General features: G+C 42.5%; 1 protein-coding gene and 1 long non-coding RNA gene across 6 annotated transcripts in view; one reads left to right on the top strand and one right to left on the bottom strand.

The window, feature by feature from the left end:
- The first annotated feature begins 128 nt into the window (after nt 1–128).
- LOC132525801 (uncharacterized) lies at nt 129–7,840 on the top strand. Its single transcript, XR_009542363.1, has 2 exons — nt 129–513; nt 7,603–7,840. It is a non-coding gene; the product is annotated as an uncharacterized LOC132525801 (long non-coding RNA).
- Nucleotides 7,841–13,778: 5,938 nt separating this feature from the next.
- The window catches only part of AGBL2 (AGBL carboxypeptidase 2), a 44,868-nt gene continuing 40,519 nt past the window's right edge, over nt 13,779–18,127 (bottom strand). For all 5 annotated transcript variants that reach the window (XM_060159142.1, XM_060159143.1, XM_060159144.1 and 2 more), the window contains 2 exons: nt 16,231–16,314; nt 13,779–14,686 (listed from right to left, as the gene is read on the bottom strand). In XM_060159142.1, the coding sequence (XP_060015125.1) occupies nt 14,513–14,686; nt 16,231–16,314 (258 nt within the window). In that variant the 3' untranslated portion in view covers nt 13,779–14,512. The remainder of the gene's footprint in view (nt 14,687–16,230; nt 16,315–18,127) is intronic.

Here is an 18,127-nt window from a genome sequence, read left to right as displayed (position 1 = left end):
GCGAGCCCGGGGCGCATGCGTTTTGGGGTGGAATCCGCGCCCTCCACTAGGAACAGCAGTTTCTCCTGCGCTTGCGCAGGCTGGAAGCATCCGGGGGCAGAAGAATGGGCGTGGCGGTGGGGAGTGACCCTGACGGCAAAGGCAAGGTCACAGGAGTGAAATGAATTGGAAAGGATTCGTCCATGTTCTTCGCTTCTGCCCTTGCCCTTTTGGCATCAGCAACATAAGCTCCAAAGAGTATTCAGCATCAGAATCATAAACAATCTAATGGCCAGCAAAACTAGATAAGTTTGAAAAATGAATCCATCGGGGGTTGCTATACATGTACTCATTCATTCAGTTAATGTTAACTTCTCAGAAACGCCTTCTCTGACGTCTATTTAAACTTACCTCCTCTTTATTTCCTGCTCCATAGTCTTGCAACACTTATCATTGTCTGAAATTTATCTTTTTGTTTCCTCCACCAGAATGTAAACCCCGTGAATCCAGGAGCCGGGACAGCCTTTGTTCCTTGTATGTTCAGTGCCTGGCACATACTAAGTGCTCAATAAATATTTTTGCATAAATGAACAATTACTTCAGTGATTACCAGGCTACAGGTTATTAGAGGCAAAAAGAAAATGGCATTGTCTTCAACCCTTCAGTCCCAGCTCACACATTCTATATCAACGCTTAGGCAGAGCCTGGTGCATAGAATAAACTGAGAGTGGAGACTTGAAGTTCAATCTTGGCTCTCTTTTGTATCAAAATGATTCAGGGGCTTCCCTGGTGGCGCAGTGGTTGAGAGTCCACCTGCCGATGCAGGGGACACGGGTTCGTGCCCTGGTCCAGGAAGATCCCACATGCCACGGAGCGGCTGGGCCTATGATCCATGGCCGCTGAGCCAGCGCGTCCGGAGCCTGTGCTCCGCAACAGGAGAGGCCACAACAGTGAGAGGCCTGCGTACCGCAAAAAAAAAAAAAAAAAAAAAAAAAAGATTCAGAAGTCATGTTTTCTTCTTCAATTTTTTTATCTAAATCTAAGGATTACACTACTACCTGCCTCTCAGGGTTATTATTGAGCGTTAAGTGAAATTGATAAATTGATGAGATTTTTAAAAACTGTATATTGAAATACAAATGTTAGTTTTAATTAATATTGTCCTGGACTCAGTATGGTGCTAGAGAGGCAGTTTACAGAGCAGGAGGGAGCCTGGACTTTGGAGTCTAATTGACCTGGTCCAAATTTCACCTCTACCAATTATTAACTGTGTGACCTATGGCAGGTCACACGACTTCTTTGAACCTTAAACAAATGAGTATAGTAATGTCTACTTCATACTGTTGTTGTGAGAATTGAATGAAATGATATGCCTACCCAGCTTGGCACATGGAAATATAATACCAAATTGTAGCTTTTAGAGTTAAAAGAAACTTAAAAGTTGATTCTAACTAAATCCAGAATTTTGATATTTAACCATAGAGACCATTTAGCAAGGGGACGTTTTTTTCTGATGTTTAAAAAATTAATTAATTAATTTTTGGCGGCATTGGGTCTTGATTGCTGTGCACGGGCTTCCTCTAGTTGCGGAGAGTGGCAGCTACTCTTTGTTGTGGTGCATGTGCTTCTCATTGCGTTGGCTTCCCTTGTTGCGGAGCACGGGATCCAGGGTGCACGGGCTTCAGTAGTTGTGGCTTGTGGGCTCTAGAGCACAGGCTCAGTAGTTGTGGCACACAGGCTTAGTTGCTCTGAGGCATGTGGAATCTTTCCAGACCAGGTATCAAACCCGTGTCCCCTGCCTTGGCAGGTGGATTCTTAATCACTGTGCCACCAGGGAAGTCCCTGATTTTTTTTTTGAAGTGTAGTTTATGTACAATATATGTTACAAGTGTACAACATAGTGATTCACAATTTTTAAAGGTTATACTCTATAGTTATTATAAAATATTGGCTATATTCCCTGTGTTGTACAATATATCCTTGTAGCTTATTTATTTATCTATTTATTTATTATTTTTTGCGGTATGTGGGCCTCTCACTGTTGTGGCCTCTCCCGTTGCGGAGCACAGGCTCCAGACGCGCTGGCTCAGCGGCCATGGTTCACGGGCCCAGCCGCTCCGCGGCATGTGGGATCTTCCCGGACCGGGGCACGAACCCGTGTCCCCTGCATCGGCAGGCAGACTTTCAAACACTGCGCCACCAGGGAAGCCCCTAACTTCTTTTTTTTTAATTAATTTTTATTGGAGTATAGTTGATTTACAATGTTGTTAGTTTCTGCTGTATAGCAAAGTGAATCAGTTATACATATACCTGATATATGTAGTTATACACATATATATATTTACTCTTATACATATACATATATGTATGTATGTATATATGTATATGTATATATGTATGTATATGTATGTATATGTATATAGTTATACATATACATATATCTACTCTTCGTAGATTCTATCCCCATATAGGTCATTACAGAGTATTGAGTAGAGTTCCCTGTGCTATACAGTAGGTTCTTATCTATTTGAAATTTATTTTATTTATTTATTTTTGGCAGCGTTGGGTCTTCATTGTTGCGTGTGGGCTTTCTCTAGTGCGGCGAGCGGGGGCTACTCTGTTGCGGTGTGCGTGCTTCTTATTGTCGTGGCTTCTCTTTTTGCAGAGCACGGGCTCTAGGCACGCGGACTTCACTAGTTGTGGCATGAGGGCTCAATAGTCGTGGCTCTTGGGCTGTAGAGCGCGGGCTCAGTAGTTGTGGCACATGGGTGTAGTTGCTCCGCGGCACGTGTGATCTTCCTGGACCAGGGATTGAACCTGTGTCCCCTGCTTTGGCAGGAGGATTCTTAACCACTGCACCACCAGGGAATTCCCTAGGTTCTTATCTATTTTATATATAGTAGTGCGTATATGTCAATCCCAATCTCCCAATTTATCCTTCCTCGCCTTTCCCCCTTGGTAACCATAAGTTTGTTTTCTACGTCTGTGACTCTATTTCTGTTTTGTAGATAGGTTCATTTGTACCATGTTTTTAGATTCCACATATAAGCGATATCATATGATATTTGTCTTTGTCTGACTTACTTCACTCATGTTCTAACTTCTTAAGTTAGATGCTGTGTTCGTTTTCTATTGCTGCCATAATAAATTGCCACAAACTTAGTGGCTTAAAAAGATACAAGTTTATTATCTGACAGTTCTGCAGGTCAGAAGTCCAGTAGGAGTGGCTGATATCCAGCTCTGAGTCCCACAAGGTTGAAATCAAGGCATTGGCCCACTAGAAGCTTTGGGCGAGAAGTTACTTCCAGGCTCATTCAGGTTGTTGGCAGAATTCAAGTTCAGTTCCACATAGTCATAGGACTGAGGTTCACATTTCCTTGTTGTCTGCTGGCCAGTTTTCTCAGCTTCTGGAGACTCTGCTAACAGTTCCCTGACTTCATCTTCATAAGCTGGCAGTGGTGGGTCCAGTCTTTCTCATGCTTCAAATTTCTCTGATCTCCTGCCTACTAATCTCTCCTGCCTCTTCTTCTACCCCATCTCTCTGATGAAGTCTTCTACTTCCCTCTTCTGCTTTTAAGATTTCATGTCATTACACCTGACCTACCTGGATAATTCAGAATAATCTCCCTATTTTAATGTCAGCTGATTAATAACCTTAATTCCATCTGCAAAACCCTTTCATAGCAGTACCTAGATTAGTGTTTTGATTAAATAAGCAGCAGACAGGAATCTTGGGGGAGACCTTTAGAATTCCGCCTACTATAGAGGCTTACTTCTTTCATTGTTACCCTTTCGTATTCATTACCATAAGCATTGGACATCATCCTTTTTTTTTTGGCTGCACTGGGCAACATGCAGGATCTTAGTTCCCTGACGAAGGGATCAAATCCGTGCTGCCTGCAAGAGTTCCCCCCGTCCCCACCAAGCATTTAAGTATGAATTTCCTTTTGAGCACTGCTTTAGCTCATAGCTTCTAATATGTTCTTCAATAGTTAGGAATTTTGGGTTTGATTTCTTCTTTGACCAAAGATTTGTTTGTGAGAACTTTTTGTTATCTTAGTGGCAGTTTTCATTTTACCTCCCGGATAATATTCATTACTAGTTTTATTGTTTTGTGTTCAGAGAATGTTGACTTTTCTATTTATACTTTTTGAAATTTTATTTATAAATTGATTTATTTGCTTTGTGACTTAATATATGAGTGATTTTTGGGTGTTCCATGAGCATTAACAAAGGACATTTTTCTTTTCAGGTTTAAATGTTTTGTGTGTGTATGTGTGTGTGTATTTTAGTTTTTGTCCACTTGATCAAAGAAAAGTGAAATAAAATCTGCAATATTAATGTGTATCTGTCTAATTCTTCTTGCATTTCCAGTAGTCTTCTCTTTATAATTGTTGATACCATGTTATTTGGTATAGAGAATTGGTTAACTACTAGAGCTTCATTGTATATTGCACCCTTTCGGATAGTTTGTCTTGTTAAATGCTTTTGGCCTTGAATTCTACCTTATCTCATGCTTAGACTATGGTCCTTTATATCCTTCTGTGTGCATTTACTTAGTGCTTGTCTGCCCTTTCTATCTTTCTCTCTTTTTTTTTTGTCCGCACCCACCAAGTCCTAACCACTGGACTGTCAGGGAATTCCCCCTTTCTTTCATTTTTAATCTTTTTTGGTTAATTCATTTTAGGTGTCTGTTTTATATGCCATATACTTGGTGGGTTTTGTTTTGTGATTCAACCTGAAAATCTAGTCGTTCCACTGTGTCCACGGGGTCCGCATCCGTGGATTCAACCAACTGCTGATCAGATTCAGGGATTGAAATTTTCTTTTAATAGATGAATTCAGCCAATTTACATTTCTTGATATGACAAATACTTTTGGTCATAGTTTTGTTATTATGCTTTAAAATTTTTTTCCAACATTAAAAAAAGTGTTTACAACTTTAAAAATAGTTTTTTGTTGATAGCTTAAAAATAAGATTTTATGATATGAACTATTTCTTTTTGAGTGTGTGTAGGTATATTTGAAGGTTTTCTGTTGTATATATAGTGGCTATTTTGGTGACCACAACTTATATACCTTATTCTCTCTTTATTAGGCAGTATCTATTCAGTCCATACTCTGAGCACTGTTGAAATAAATTTTTATTCACTTCTTTCCCTTCCCTATCTCCATCATCTTCCTGCCTTCCAGGTTCCAGTTAATTGTATTCTTGTATTTCACAGTGTTCACACATGGTATGTCTAAGTGTTCATATTTATAACTTTAAATATACTTATTACTTGATTTATCAACTTTACATATCTTTTTATGAAATCAGCATCATCACACTCACACTACTTTTCACCTTTACTCCTCTTTCTCAACTATTATTATAAGTGTAATTAACATATTGCAGGTTTGGGAATTCCTTGGCAGTCCAGTGGTTAGGACTCTGCACTTTCACTGCGGAGGGTGTGGGTTCAGTCCCTGGTTGGGGAACTAAGATCCTATAAGCCACCTGGCCAAAAAACATATTGCTATGTTAATATTTTCATTCCATTTTATAATAAAAGACATTCACTTTTTTTTTTTTTTTTTTTTTTGCGGTACGCGGGCCTCTCACTGCTGTGGCCCCTCCCGCTGCAGAGCACTGGCTCCGGACGCGCAGGCTCAGCGGCCATGGCTCACGGGCCCAGCCGCTCCGCGGCATGTGGGATTTTCCCGGACGGGGGCACGAACCCGCATCCTCCGCATTGGCAGGCGGACCCCCAACCCCTGCGCCACCAGGGAAGCCCAAGACATTCACAATTTTAAAAGTCCTAAGATTAGAATAAAATAAAATGGTTTTCATATTCTCTATGAGTCCTTTTGGTGAGGTTGTCTCCATTCATCCTTCGGTTGACTAAAGTTCATTTTCTAGTAGATTTTTAAAAAAAGGATCATAGGGTACTTCCCTGGTGGTGCAGTGGTTAAGAATCCGCCTGCCGGGCTTCCCTGGTGGCTCAGTGGTTAAGAATCTGCCTGCCAATGCAGGGCACATGGGTTCGAGCCCTGGCCCGGGAAGATCCCACATGCCCTGGAGCAACTGAGACCGTGCACCACAGCTGCTGAGGCCCGCGCGCCTAGAGCCCGTGCTCTGCAACAAAAGAAGCCATGACAATGGGAAGTCCGCGCACTGCAGCGAAGGGTGGCCCCCGCTCGCCACAACTAGAGGGGTCCTGCGCACAGCAACGAAGACCCAACACAGCCAAAAATAAAAACAAATAAATAAATAAATTTTTTTAAAAAAAGAAAAAAAAAGAATCTGCCTGCCAATGCAGGGGACACGGGTTCCTGGTCCGGGAAAATCCCACATGCCATGGAGCAACTAAGCCCAAGAGCCACAACTACTGAGCCTGTGCTCTAGAGCCTGTGAGCCACAACTACTGAAGCCCGCGCGCCTAGAGCCGGTGCTCCGCAACAAGAGAAGCCACCGCAGTGAGAAGCCCACGCACCACAACAAAGAGTAGCACCTGCTCACCGCAACTAGAGAAAGCCCGCGCACAGCAACAAAGACCCAACACAGCCAAAAATTAATAACTAAATAAATTTTTTTTAAAAAAAGGATCATGGAAAATACATTCCTTCACTATATGCATGTTAAAGATTTTAATCTTTTTGCCTGGATGCCTTAATTTCACCTTGAATTTCAATACCTTTATGAAGGCATGTCTTAGTGCAGTTTATTTTTGTTGTTATTGTTAATTTTTCTGAGAGAAGGTGTGATCTTTTAATATGCAGATTTTTAAATGCTGGTAGATTGAATTATGTCTTTGTTTTACAATTTAATACTATGTTTTGAATATTCTATTTATATAATTCAAAAATAAAAACTTATATGAAAGGTGAGGACTGTTAATTAAAGTAGGTTGTAAAGCAATGTATACAATATGACCTCATTTAACGAAAATTCATTTTTTAAAAAAGAAAAATCTGAAAAGATTAAAAGTAATTTGTTAACTATGATCATCTCTGGTGATAGCAATATTGTGTTTTTATTTCCTTATTTTTGCTTAGCTGATTCTCTAATTTTCTGTAATAAACCTGTATTGTTTTACAATAGTAAAAGGCATGAGGGGAAATCCTTTCCAGGGCTTTTGGAAAGGCTTTCCTAGCCATCACCGGTGATGTCATGCAGACAAGTGCTCCTGATATAATGCGATGAGAAGGGCATTTGGCCTCTGTGACATTCTTTCCAAAAACCCATAACACCAATCAAATCATAAGCCCAATTTGAGGACTATTCTACAAAATACCTAACCGGTGCTCTTCAAAACTGTCAAAATCATGAAAAATAAGGAAAGACTGGGAAAGCATCACAGACCAGAGGATACCAAAGAGACATGACAGCGAAAAGCAATGTGATGTCTGGATTGGATCCTGGTATAGAAAAAGGACATTAAAGGGAAAACTGGTGAAATTCCAATGAAGTCTGGAGTTCAGTTCATAGCAATGTACCAATGTTTTGTTGGTTGTGATGTATGATAGCATTAGGGGAAACCGAAACTGAGTGAGGGGTATATGGGAACTCTGTCGTATTAACTTTTCTGTAAATGAAAAATTATTCCAAAATAAAAAGGTTATTATTTTTTTTAAAAAAAGGTTATTTTTAAAAAGAAGACGAAGAATAAAAGACACACAGGAACAGATGTTCTTTCACTGGGTGTTGTTGGATCTGGTGGTTGCCTGGGTCTGCTACAGCTGTACAACTAACAGAGCAGAGTTCACTTTGAGGACAAAGTTGGCACCGAAGGTGACAGAGATGGAAGATGATAAGGCCTGAATCTTTGATGATGCCAGTGAGCTGCTAAATAAATTAAGCAGTCTTGGAGCTGCCCTACATCTGGACTTCTTATTTGTATGAAGCAGTAACTGTGTTTTGTTTGAATTTTGTTTTTCCTCCTGTGGACTGTGGTTGAAATCATTCTAGTTCGGAAAGGCAGTTGGGGGACTTCCCTGGTGGTCCAGTGGGTAAGACTCCGAGCTCCCAATGCAGGGGGCCTGGGTTCGATCCCTGGTCGGGGAACTAGATCCCACATGCATGCTGCAACTAAGAGTTCGCATGCCACAACTAAGAGACTGCAGGCAGCTGAGTAAACAAATTGGTGCACTGAAGTGTTTCAGGTGCTGAGGTCAAAGTCTCCAGGAGGCAAAGGAAGGACTGGTGAGCCCTGCCCGGGAAATGGCACCAAGAACAGTTTTGCAGAGTGGGCTACTATTTGGGCTGAGTCTTGAAAGGTGGCAGGTGTTTGCTAAGTAATGAGGTGGGGGGTGTGGGAGGGAGCTGGGAGGGGTAGTTAATGTTCCAGATTCACAGGGAGTCAGAGCTGGAGGCTGAGGCAGCAACAGGGCCCTATCAGAGATGGGCCCCTGCAAGGTGACGAACGTGATCAGATTGGCCTTGTAATGGGCTCATCTTGGCCACTCTGCCAAAGAAAGGTCACCTGGAAGACCAGATCTAACAGTTTAGGAGGACGATGACAACTTGAACTAAGTGGGTAGAGAGAAGTCTGTGGATTTACTTAGGAGGTAGAGTCTCTGGTACCTGATGAGTGTGGAGGTACAGAGTTACATGGTAACAACAGTGGCGCTTCTATCGAGAGAGAGAAGACGAGGGAGGCTCCTGTTTAAGGAAAAGATAATTGAATAATTCCATTTTGGACATGTTGCCTTTGAGGTGCAGAGGGAAACTAAGTGGAGATGGAGGGGAGACAGCTGGATCTAGGGGTCGGGGGTGGAGGAGGGGCTGATGCAGTGTCATCATGGCTTACAGGCATCAAGGATGGGTGGAGATCACCCATGTAGGGTATGTAGAGGAAGAAGCCCTGGGACACATTCAGGGAGCTAAGGTAAGTGGTGTCTCAGGAGACAAGAGGCCATGTTGCGTTGCGAGATGAATATTCTAGAACCGGGCTGTCCAATAGAGATATAATGCTGGCCACAATACATAATTTCAATATTTTTAGTAGCTACATTAGAAAAGTGAAAAGAGGAAATTCCCTGGTGGTCCAGTGGTCAGGACTCTTCGCTTTCAGCGCTTTCACTGCTGAGGGCTTGGGTTCAGTCCCTGGTCGGGGAACTAAGATCCCGCAAGCCGCGTAGCGCAGCCAATAAAAAAATTTTAAAAATAAAAAGGTAAAATTAATTCATAATATATTTCACCCAAAATATTATTTCAACATGTAATCAATATAAAAATATTAATGAGATTTTTACAAGTCTGTTTTTGGTACTAAGTCCTTGAAATCTGATACGTATTCACATCTCGGTCTGGACCAGCCCCATTTCAAATGCTCCATGGCCACCTGTGGTTTGTGGCTGCCAACTGGACAATTCGAGACTGAGGCAGATCTAGGTTCAAATCCTTGGGGAGACCAACTTTTCTCATCTGTGAAACAGGGGCATAGTATATATCTCCCATGTAAAGGTAAAGCTCTTGACACATCGTGGGCCTACAAAAAATGGGAGGTGAGAACTTTTAGAAGGTGGGGAGTGGAGACAGCAAGGAATGGAAACTTTGCAGGACGTGACAGAGGTTTTGTCTTTTCTTTAAAGATGGGAAGGGCTTGGCATGTTTTTGGGCTACAGGGAAGTTGCCGGTAAAGAGAGAGAAATACAGAAGAGGGAATAAAGCAAAGCAGAAAGTTTGAGAGAAGTTGGGGAGATGGAATTGAAACATAGGTGGAGAGGTTAGCCTTAAACCTGAAACTGGGCACTTTTTTCTCTAAAAACAAAGGAAAGGAAGGCAGGGTGGACAAGAGTAACGGCCGCTGACCATTCCTGAGAGCCTTTCGCGTGTAGGGCACTCTGATAAGTGCCTTATATGCATTCTCTCATCCAGCACCCCCAGCAACGCTGAAAGGTGGGTCCTGCTAGTGTTCCCATTTCACAGATGAGGAAGTTGAGTCTTTGAGAGAGTAACTTGCCTAAGGTCATAAAACCAGTAAAGCCAGCATTTGAACCCAGACATTCTGATGCCAGAGTCAAGATTTTTGTTTTGGGTAGAATGTTCCTTATTTCGCCTTTGTCTCATGTTTCATGATTAGATTCAGGGTATGCATTTCCAGCCAGACTACTACATATGTGATGTGTTCTCAGGCGTCGCATCAGAATTACATGATGTCAATCCACCCCTCAGTGGTCACTCAGTCAAGATGTTGTCCAATTTCTTCATCACATAGTTAACTACTTTTTCCTTTACAGCGAGTAAGCAATCTGAGTGGAGACACTCTGAACCCATGCAAATATCCCGCTCCTCATGCTTCCTTCTCAATTTAACCTCCATTGGTGATTCTTGCCTGATCCACTTTACTATGGTGGTTGCAAAATGTTGATCCCAACTCCAGCACTCCCTCTGCATTCACCATTTGACACTCAGCATTCATTCTACTTTCTTTCTCTTCTCTCTCTCTCTCCCTTTCTCATTAATATGAACTCACTGATTCCTAATTTTTTCAATGGGTTATAATTTATGAATGTCCTTAATCATTTTGGTACCTAATATCCCAGCTTTGGCTGGTGGCAGCTCCTTCAAACTGGCTCCTTTGTCCTATGAAATGCCTACTACTAATTTTTTTTTTAAAGTACTGTCTTACTTTTTGGCATGACAAAATGTTCCAGGCTGCTCATCGCATATTTGCAATGTACCAGCCCTGGAAGCAGCCATTTCTCTAACGAACGCTGATTCCTTTCAGAGGGGAACGGTATGAGAGTACAAGATCTCAGTGCAAAATATGCTTATTGCTAACGGGGTGTGTTGGATTTTAGGCCCTCTTAGCAGACAGAGCTGAATATATATACATGTGAATATACATACCTATTCATACTTTAGAAATCATGAGTGCACACTGATATCTCCAATTCCAATCCACTTCCACGGGTTTTTTCTTGTTTCCCTCCATTAAATATTTGTATGTTTCTTCTTGCAGAGTGAGAACCCTGGCTCTTAACAACATCAACACATTTACTCATTTGCCCAATCATGTAAGACACCTAAAATAGTTTCAGAATCATTTTGCCAATACAAGTACATAAACAAACCTACTAAAAAGAGTTCAGAATTTGTTTGTAGTTTTCTGCCTACCCCACCCCACCAGAGCCTAGCTTCTTAACCACTTCGTCCTAACGAGGTTGTTTGCTGGGAGGGAAGCAGGGGACTTGAGCAAAGGGAGGAGGTGTAAAATAGCCACGGAGAAGGAAGGGTGAGAGAACTTCCATTTCAGGAGCAGAGGATACATTTCTGAGGCTGGAGGAGACACGTGAGCGGTGGCCCCGGTTCGCTCAAGGACAGGTTTTCCTGCAGCCATCTTGGCAGCCTGGGTGTAGGAGTGGAGAAGACAGATGGTCGGGATGGCTGGAAGGAGCCAAAGTTGGGGAACTACCAGGTGGATGTGGCAGAAGCACAGAGGGTGAGGAGTCCGGGGTGCTGGCAGGGAAGGGGTTGATGTAATGCACCCTGGAGTCTGGGCTGAATGGGGGAGGAAGTGAAGCCAAGAGAAAGAAAGGGGAGTGGCTGGAGTTTGAGCTCAGCTGAGAAGGGGTTTACTGAAGTGATTTCTGGTCACTGAATCCAACGGTTCAGGGGGCCGGGGGGAGAGATGGCTTGTGCCAAGCTTGGAGGGGCCGAGAGGGGAGGGGACTGTACTTAGAGCCACCAAAGTGGCTTTGTTTCCCCGAGGACCAGAGGCTGGGTGACAGGACCTAGCTGGTTCAGGCCCAAGAGGGAAGCTGTTCTAGGCATCTTACTGCAATCCATGATCAACAGCTGGGGGAAGTATTCAAGCCAATGTGATTTTGTAAAAAGGAAGGGGCCTTAGAGATCACTTCACCTGGACAGTCACTTCACTTTTCAGGTCAGAGAACGAAGGTCCAGAGCTGTTAAGCAACTGCACCCACCACCCCCGAGTCTGGGTGGGATTCAAACCCAGGTATTTCACATTTCAGTTGGTGGCTCTCTTTAACCCATGACAACGTTCTAAAGCTATAGCAGAGTGTCTTACTGACGGGCTCGCTTTGGTTCACTAGTCTGTCCCCACCTGGGCTTTAAGCACAGGAATGGAGTCTGGCACATCACGGCATTCTCCTCAGTCCCTAAGTCACTGCTGAGCGCGCTCTTTCTGACCGACGAATTTGTGGGAAGAGCCCACGTCTTAGGGGAGGGGTGCCAGCAGGAAGTTGGAATTTTCACATAGCATTCTTTCTTTCTGTAGTTGTGCGCCACAACTACTGAGCCTGTGCTCTAGAGCCTGTGCGCCACAACTACTGAGCCCATGTGCCACAACTGCTGAGGCCCGTGCGCCTAGAGCCCTCGCTCTGCAACAAGAGAAGCCACCGCAATGAGAAGCCCGCGCACCACGACGAAGACCACTCGCCGCAACTAAATAAAGCCGGCGCACAGCAACGGAGACCCAGCGCAGCCAAAAATAAATAAATAAGTAAATAAATTTATTTTCAAAAGATATGTTTAAAAAAAAAAAAGCACAATGAGCAATGATAGGCATATTGGCTTAGATGCTGTAGCACGTAAATGCCCTGCGGGGCACTTTCTCTTAATCTAAGCAGGCAAACTTGCCCCTCTTTTCTAAAGAAAACAAATAGCTACTACTTAACAGGACTGACTGTGAGCTGGGCAGGGCCCAACACTGAACTGCCATGGCCTTTTGGCAATTACTGGATGTGGAGGCTGTGCCTGGATTGCATAGGATTCTCTCCTTTTTGCCCCTTTGATATCTTAGCAGCCAAACCACAGCTCTCAGGAAGCTTTTCACTCTCAAAAAGCACTTAAAAAAAATCTGATCATGTATTCTAGTTTTTTATTCCAAAAATATCATACTGGGGTGCTTTTAATAAACTTCTTCCAAAATTATTTGGAGCAAAAACCAAGTATTTCTAAACAACTTTCAAACAAGGCTTGCTCTCAGTGGTTTGTTTTGGGACTTGTCCTTTAAAGATATCCTTTTAGGAACAAAAAGTGGGGTTTTGGCTGGGTGATTTCTAGATACTTAAAATGTTGACTAATAGTTTTAGGGTGTAAGATGTGGAATAGAAGAAGGCCATTTGCAAACTCCTATGTAAAGAGCATGGGCAGATATTCCCTTTAAAAACACATACACAGAGCTTCCCTGGTGGCGCAGTGGTTAAGAATCCACTTGCCAATGCAGGGGACACGGGTTCAAGCCCTGGTCTGGGAGGATCCCACATGCTGCGGAGCAACTAAGCCTGTGTGCCACAACTACTGAGCCTGCGCTCTAGAGCCCGTGAGCCACAACTACTAAGCCCACGTGCCACAACTGCTGAAGCCCACGCGCCTAGAGCCCATGCTCCGCAGCAAGAGAAGGCACCACAGTGAGAAGCCCGCTCACCGCAACGAAGAGGAGCCCCTGCTTGCCGCAACTAAAGAAAGCCCTCGTGCAGCAACGAAGACCCAACACAGCCAAAAATAAATAGATAAATAAATTAAAAACAAAAACAAAACCAAAAAAACCCCACACACACAATGTGTGTGGGGAGAGGTGGGCAGTATATGGGAACTCTCTGTACTATTTCCTCAATTTCTTTGTAAACCTAGAACTGTTCTCAAAATAAAGTCTATTAATTAAAAAAAAAAAGACACAGACACTGGGATTATAATAAAATGTGTTGCCATTTGGTTCTAATCTCTAGTCATCTAGGTAGTGGTGGTGGCTGAAAGAGTTTAAAAGTGATGACAAAAAACGTACTAGGAAACTTTCAATCCAATGTGAAAGGAAGCAGGTAAAGTCAAAACAGGAGGCCTGGCACGAACTGGAGTGACCCTTGTTTAACGTGACTCCTGCACGTTGACATGCAGGCTGTAGCCAGCAGGTGGTGCTTGGTGCTTGCGAGGGATAGAAAATCTAAAGTATCTATTCACACAAGATTACGCAGTTAACCAATCAAAGGGAACAATTTGTGGGAGAGAAAGAATTTTAATCAATGGGTTAAAAAACTCACATAACAATGCTGAACATAATATATGCAACATTGACTTCCAGGTAGTACATGAGTTGTTTTCTCTATGTGGGAACACCTCACCCTGAGCAAACCTGATATACCCCAGTCAGACTAATCATTGAACACTAGAAAGCTTTGACACAAGACTTTTAACATAGTAAACTCCCAGAATACGTTTAAAACAGAGTTTGCACTTTTAAAATTGATTTGCACATAATTTTAGAGAGAATATCTATTGGTTAAACTGAGGTATATCTGTGTTGTAGTTTCACGAGTACACACTTCAATTTCTGATAAGGGAAGCTTTTGGATACATCACAATAAAATTTCATTTTATGAAAAAATAATTTAGTTTGTGAGGTATGCATCTTGAGAGCATGAACACAGTGTAAGCACCTGGGGTGAGGACAGTGCATGATGAACACACAACACAGAATACCACAAATGAACGTAATTCCCTAGCATACAAATCCCTTCGTTACAAAATGTGTCTAACCCAAAACACAGCAAGGAAGCGCCTGTGTGGCATGGCCCAGGCACCCTATGGGTAGGTGTATATGTGCAAGGATGGGTATACCACCGCAGTCGTACGGCCTCCCTTTGTGGCAGGATATCTGTTCCTGGACCAGTTTGGCTTCGTATCTGGAGCTGGCTCTTGGCTGGGGTTTGTGTTTCTCTTTGGAGAGCATGATACTGTAAATCCTGGCTTCTCTCTCTGTGCAAACAAGACATAAAAGGTGAACCACTTGATGCTGCAATTCCTGAAGTTATAGTTAGGGTTGGTGCTGGTTTCGCAGGAGTCAGTGAGAAGTATTTGCATTTCCCCTCAAATACCAAAGTAGCTGGCGTTGTTACAGGGCAGGCACCAATCAAGCATTTGTCCTAGTCCCTCTGATAGCCAAAGAAAGGTCCATGGGCAATATTTTAATTGCCCTGAGAAGTTTAGGGACTGCATTTTATAAGCTGTCTAGAAACATAACGCAAAGGAAGAGAAGAGCTTACTTTACAAGCTGGGAGACTGTCCCATTTTTTAAACTCTGCTTATCTGACCTGCCACGGAATTTAAATGCCTACATCTCTGTTACAGAAACATTAAATTAGAAATTTAAAGAAAATGAAGTAAAAGTAAAGGTTTGGATGGCATTCGTCTACTACATTGTGTCCAACTGAATCCCTGGTTACATGTTACAGCCTAGCTTGCACGTTTCAGTGGTAGGATATGGTTTTAGCCACCCACAGACACCCTGCAGTGGATGCTGTATGAGGAAAGAGGACAGTCATCACTTATCAGTGTGTCAGGACAGAATCCTCTTTGATTTGACTTTATCTACATCTCTCTTTTCACTGCTCTGTTTCTGTTATATCATGGTGGTTGGACTATCTATCTTGTTACCCCTCCTAGAGGATCACGGCCTTAAGGGAGGGCTCATGTCATACAGTCTTCAAAGGGCCCCACACATAGTAGGTCTTCCGTAAAATATTGACGGGTAAATGAGAGCATCATTTTGAGACTTGCCAAGCAGCAGACTTGGGAAGACGGCAGGGACTTCACCTTGAGAGAATCATCTATTCTATACCTAGTGCACCTACAGTAATCCAGTGGTCCTCAATCTTTGCTCCACCCGGACACAGGTGAACAGCACTTTCCCGCAGACACAATCAGGGCTATTTGAAACCACAGCTCACCAGCTGTTTCTTTACTTCTTTTTCCTCCCTCTCAGGAAAGAATATGCAAGTGCAAAGGAGCAAGAGAGATGTTATTATAGGGATAAATAGGAATTCATTCTAACTTATTATTTTAAAAAAGCAAATCGTTCACAAACCTCGGTACCGAACCATCACTGTAACAGTGGATGTGAAACACCCCTCACAACTGATGGTGGCACCCTGGTTTGTTAACACCTCCTAGGGTTCAGAACCACTGCGTTCACCATCACTTTGTACCTGAAATGTTGCCATGGATTTACAAAATAATAGCTGCCTAACAAATGTTCATTGAAATGAAACTAAATTCTCCGCGGCAAGCTTTCAGCCCTGGGTGGGCTTCCTCCATCCTGCAGTACTTTGTGGGCAATGCCCCTGGCTGGTCAGGTGTTTTGTAGCCTGAGAGTGCAGACTATGTTAGATGTTCACCTCAGCAGAACAAATCCAAGGCGGTGATACTGTGTGGACTGCAGATCACCACCCCTCCAAATCACATAATACATTTGAAAAATAAATTAATTGCTGGCATATATATACATATATTAGGTGAAATACCTGCATTCTCTCTTTATTCTTAGTCAAAATCAAGGTGGTCATTTTTGATGGGCCCAGGGAGGTGCCTTTGTCTCTTCCATTTAACTAAAATAAATGAACACATTCTCACTAAATTTTCCACTTGGACAAGTGTGATTATAGAAAACACACAGAGTAATTTTTATTCATGCATGTTGATTCATTATGATACTCTAACATGAAAAGAGAGGCAGAACACAAACAAATAGTAATTTGAAGAAAAGAAGGAAACTAATACTTATTGAATGCCTACCATATGCCAGGCACGTCACACACGGTTTCACATTGAATATTCTCAACAACCTATGTGTAGATATTATTACCCCAACATTTTAGATGCAGCAACTGAGCCCCTGAGTTAAGTAACTCACAGAAAACTACATAGTGGGGATGGAATTTGAACTCAAGACAGACCCCATAGCTTGTGCTCTTGCCATTATTACACTAGACACCGAATGGCCCTCAATACTGAACAGAGATGGCTGTGCTTTGTGCGGGCTCCTCCGTGTAATGCGGTGGGACCTTATTCTATCATCCCTAACCACAGGGCAGCATTCCACACGAGGAGGGCCTCATGCACCCTATTTGGCTACTATTGTACCCAAACCAATTTTTATACATAAAAGAATCAAGGATTTTATAGCCACACTCCAAAGTACTAAAAGTTGGGTGAACTTGTCTCCTCTGTTTCCTACTGCATCCTACTCTGTATGTAGCTTCCTGCTTACTTGTTAAAATACCCAGCAGACCCTAAGGTCCCTGACGCAGGGATAGTGTTTTGTTCAATGTTGCACTCCCAGCATCCAGTAGACAGCCTGGCGTATAGTAGTTACACAATACAATTTGCTGAATGGATGGATGGATGGTTAAAGCAGCCAGCTCTTATGTTTTGGGTATAAAATCACAATTCACCAATATGGGATATCAGACTTCAGTGGTGTCTAATCCAAAGCAGTGTCAGTGTCCCCACCAATTTTAATGTTCCCCTGCTCCCAGTGGTACTGACAGTAAGAGTGACAGAGGGCTATTGCACTCTTCACCCTCTGAGAGAGACGTACTAATTGGAAAAATCAGAGACTCTGTGTGACAAAAAGTCAAGAATGGAACAGAATAGAGAGCCCAGAAATAAACTCATGCATATATAGTCAATTAATTTTCAACACAGGAGCTAAAAATAACCAGTGGGGGAAAAGACTGTATCCTTAATAAATGGTGCTAGGAAAACTAGATATCCACATGCGCAAAAGAATTCAACTGTACCCCGTCTTATACCATACACAAAAGTCAACCCAAAATGGATTAAAAATTTAAATTCAAGATCCCAAACTGTAAAACTTCTAGAAGAAAACATAGGGGGTAAAGTTCTTGACATTGGCAATGATTTTTTGGATTTGACATCAAAAGAAAAGACGATAAAAGCAAAAATAAACAAGTGAGACTAAAACTGAAAAGCTTCTGCCCAACAAAGGAAACAATCAATAAAATGAAAAGATAACCTATCGAATGGGAGAAAATACTTGCAAACAATATAATCCAGCCTTAAAAAGGAAGGAAATCCTGCCATCTGCAACAAAACATATGCACATGGGTGGAGGGCATTATGCTAAGTGAAATGAGCCAGACAAAGAAATGCTGCATGGTATCACTTATATGTGGAATCTAAAATAAAAATCCAAACTCATAGAAACAGAGAGTAGAACGGTGGCTGCCAGGTGCTTGGGATTGGGGAAAATAGGGAGAGGGTGGTAAAAGGATACAAACTTTCAGTTACGAAATGAATGAGGTGTGAAGATTACCATGTATAGAATGGTGCCTATAGTTGACAGTACTGTGTTGTATAATTTAAATTTGCTAACAGAGTAGGACTTAAGAGTTCTCA

The sequence above is a fragment of the Lagenorhynchus albirostris genome, chromosome 9 (genome assembly GCF_949774975.1).
Source record: "Lagenorhynchus albirostris chromosome 9, mLagAlb1.1, whole genome shotgun sequence".
Taxonomy (NCBI): Eukaryota; Metazoa; Chordata; class Mammalia; order Artiodactyla; family Delphinidae; genus Lagenorhynchus; species Lagenorhynchus albirostris.
Note: the sequence above shows the minus strand (reverse complement) of the source record. Positions and strands in the feature narration are given on the sequence as shown.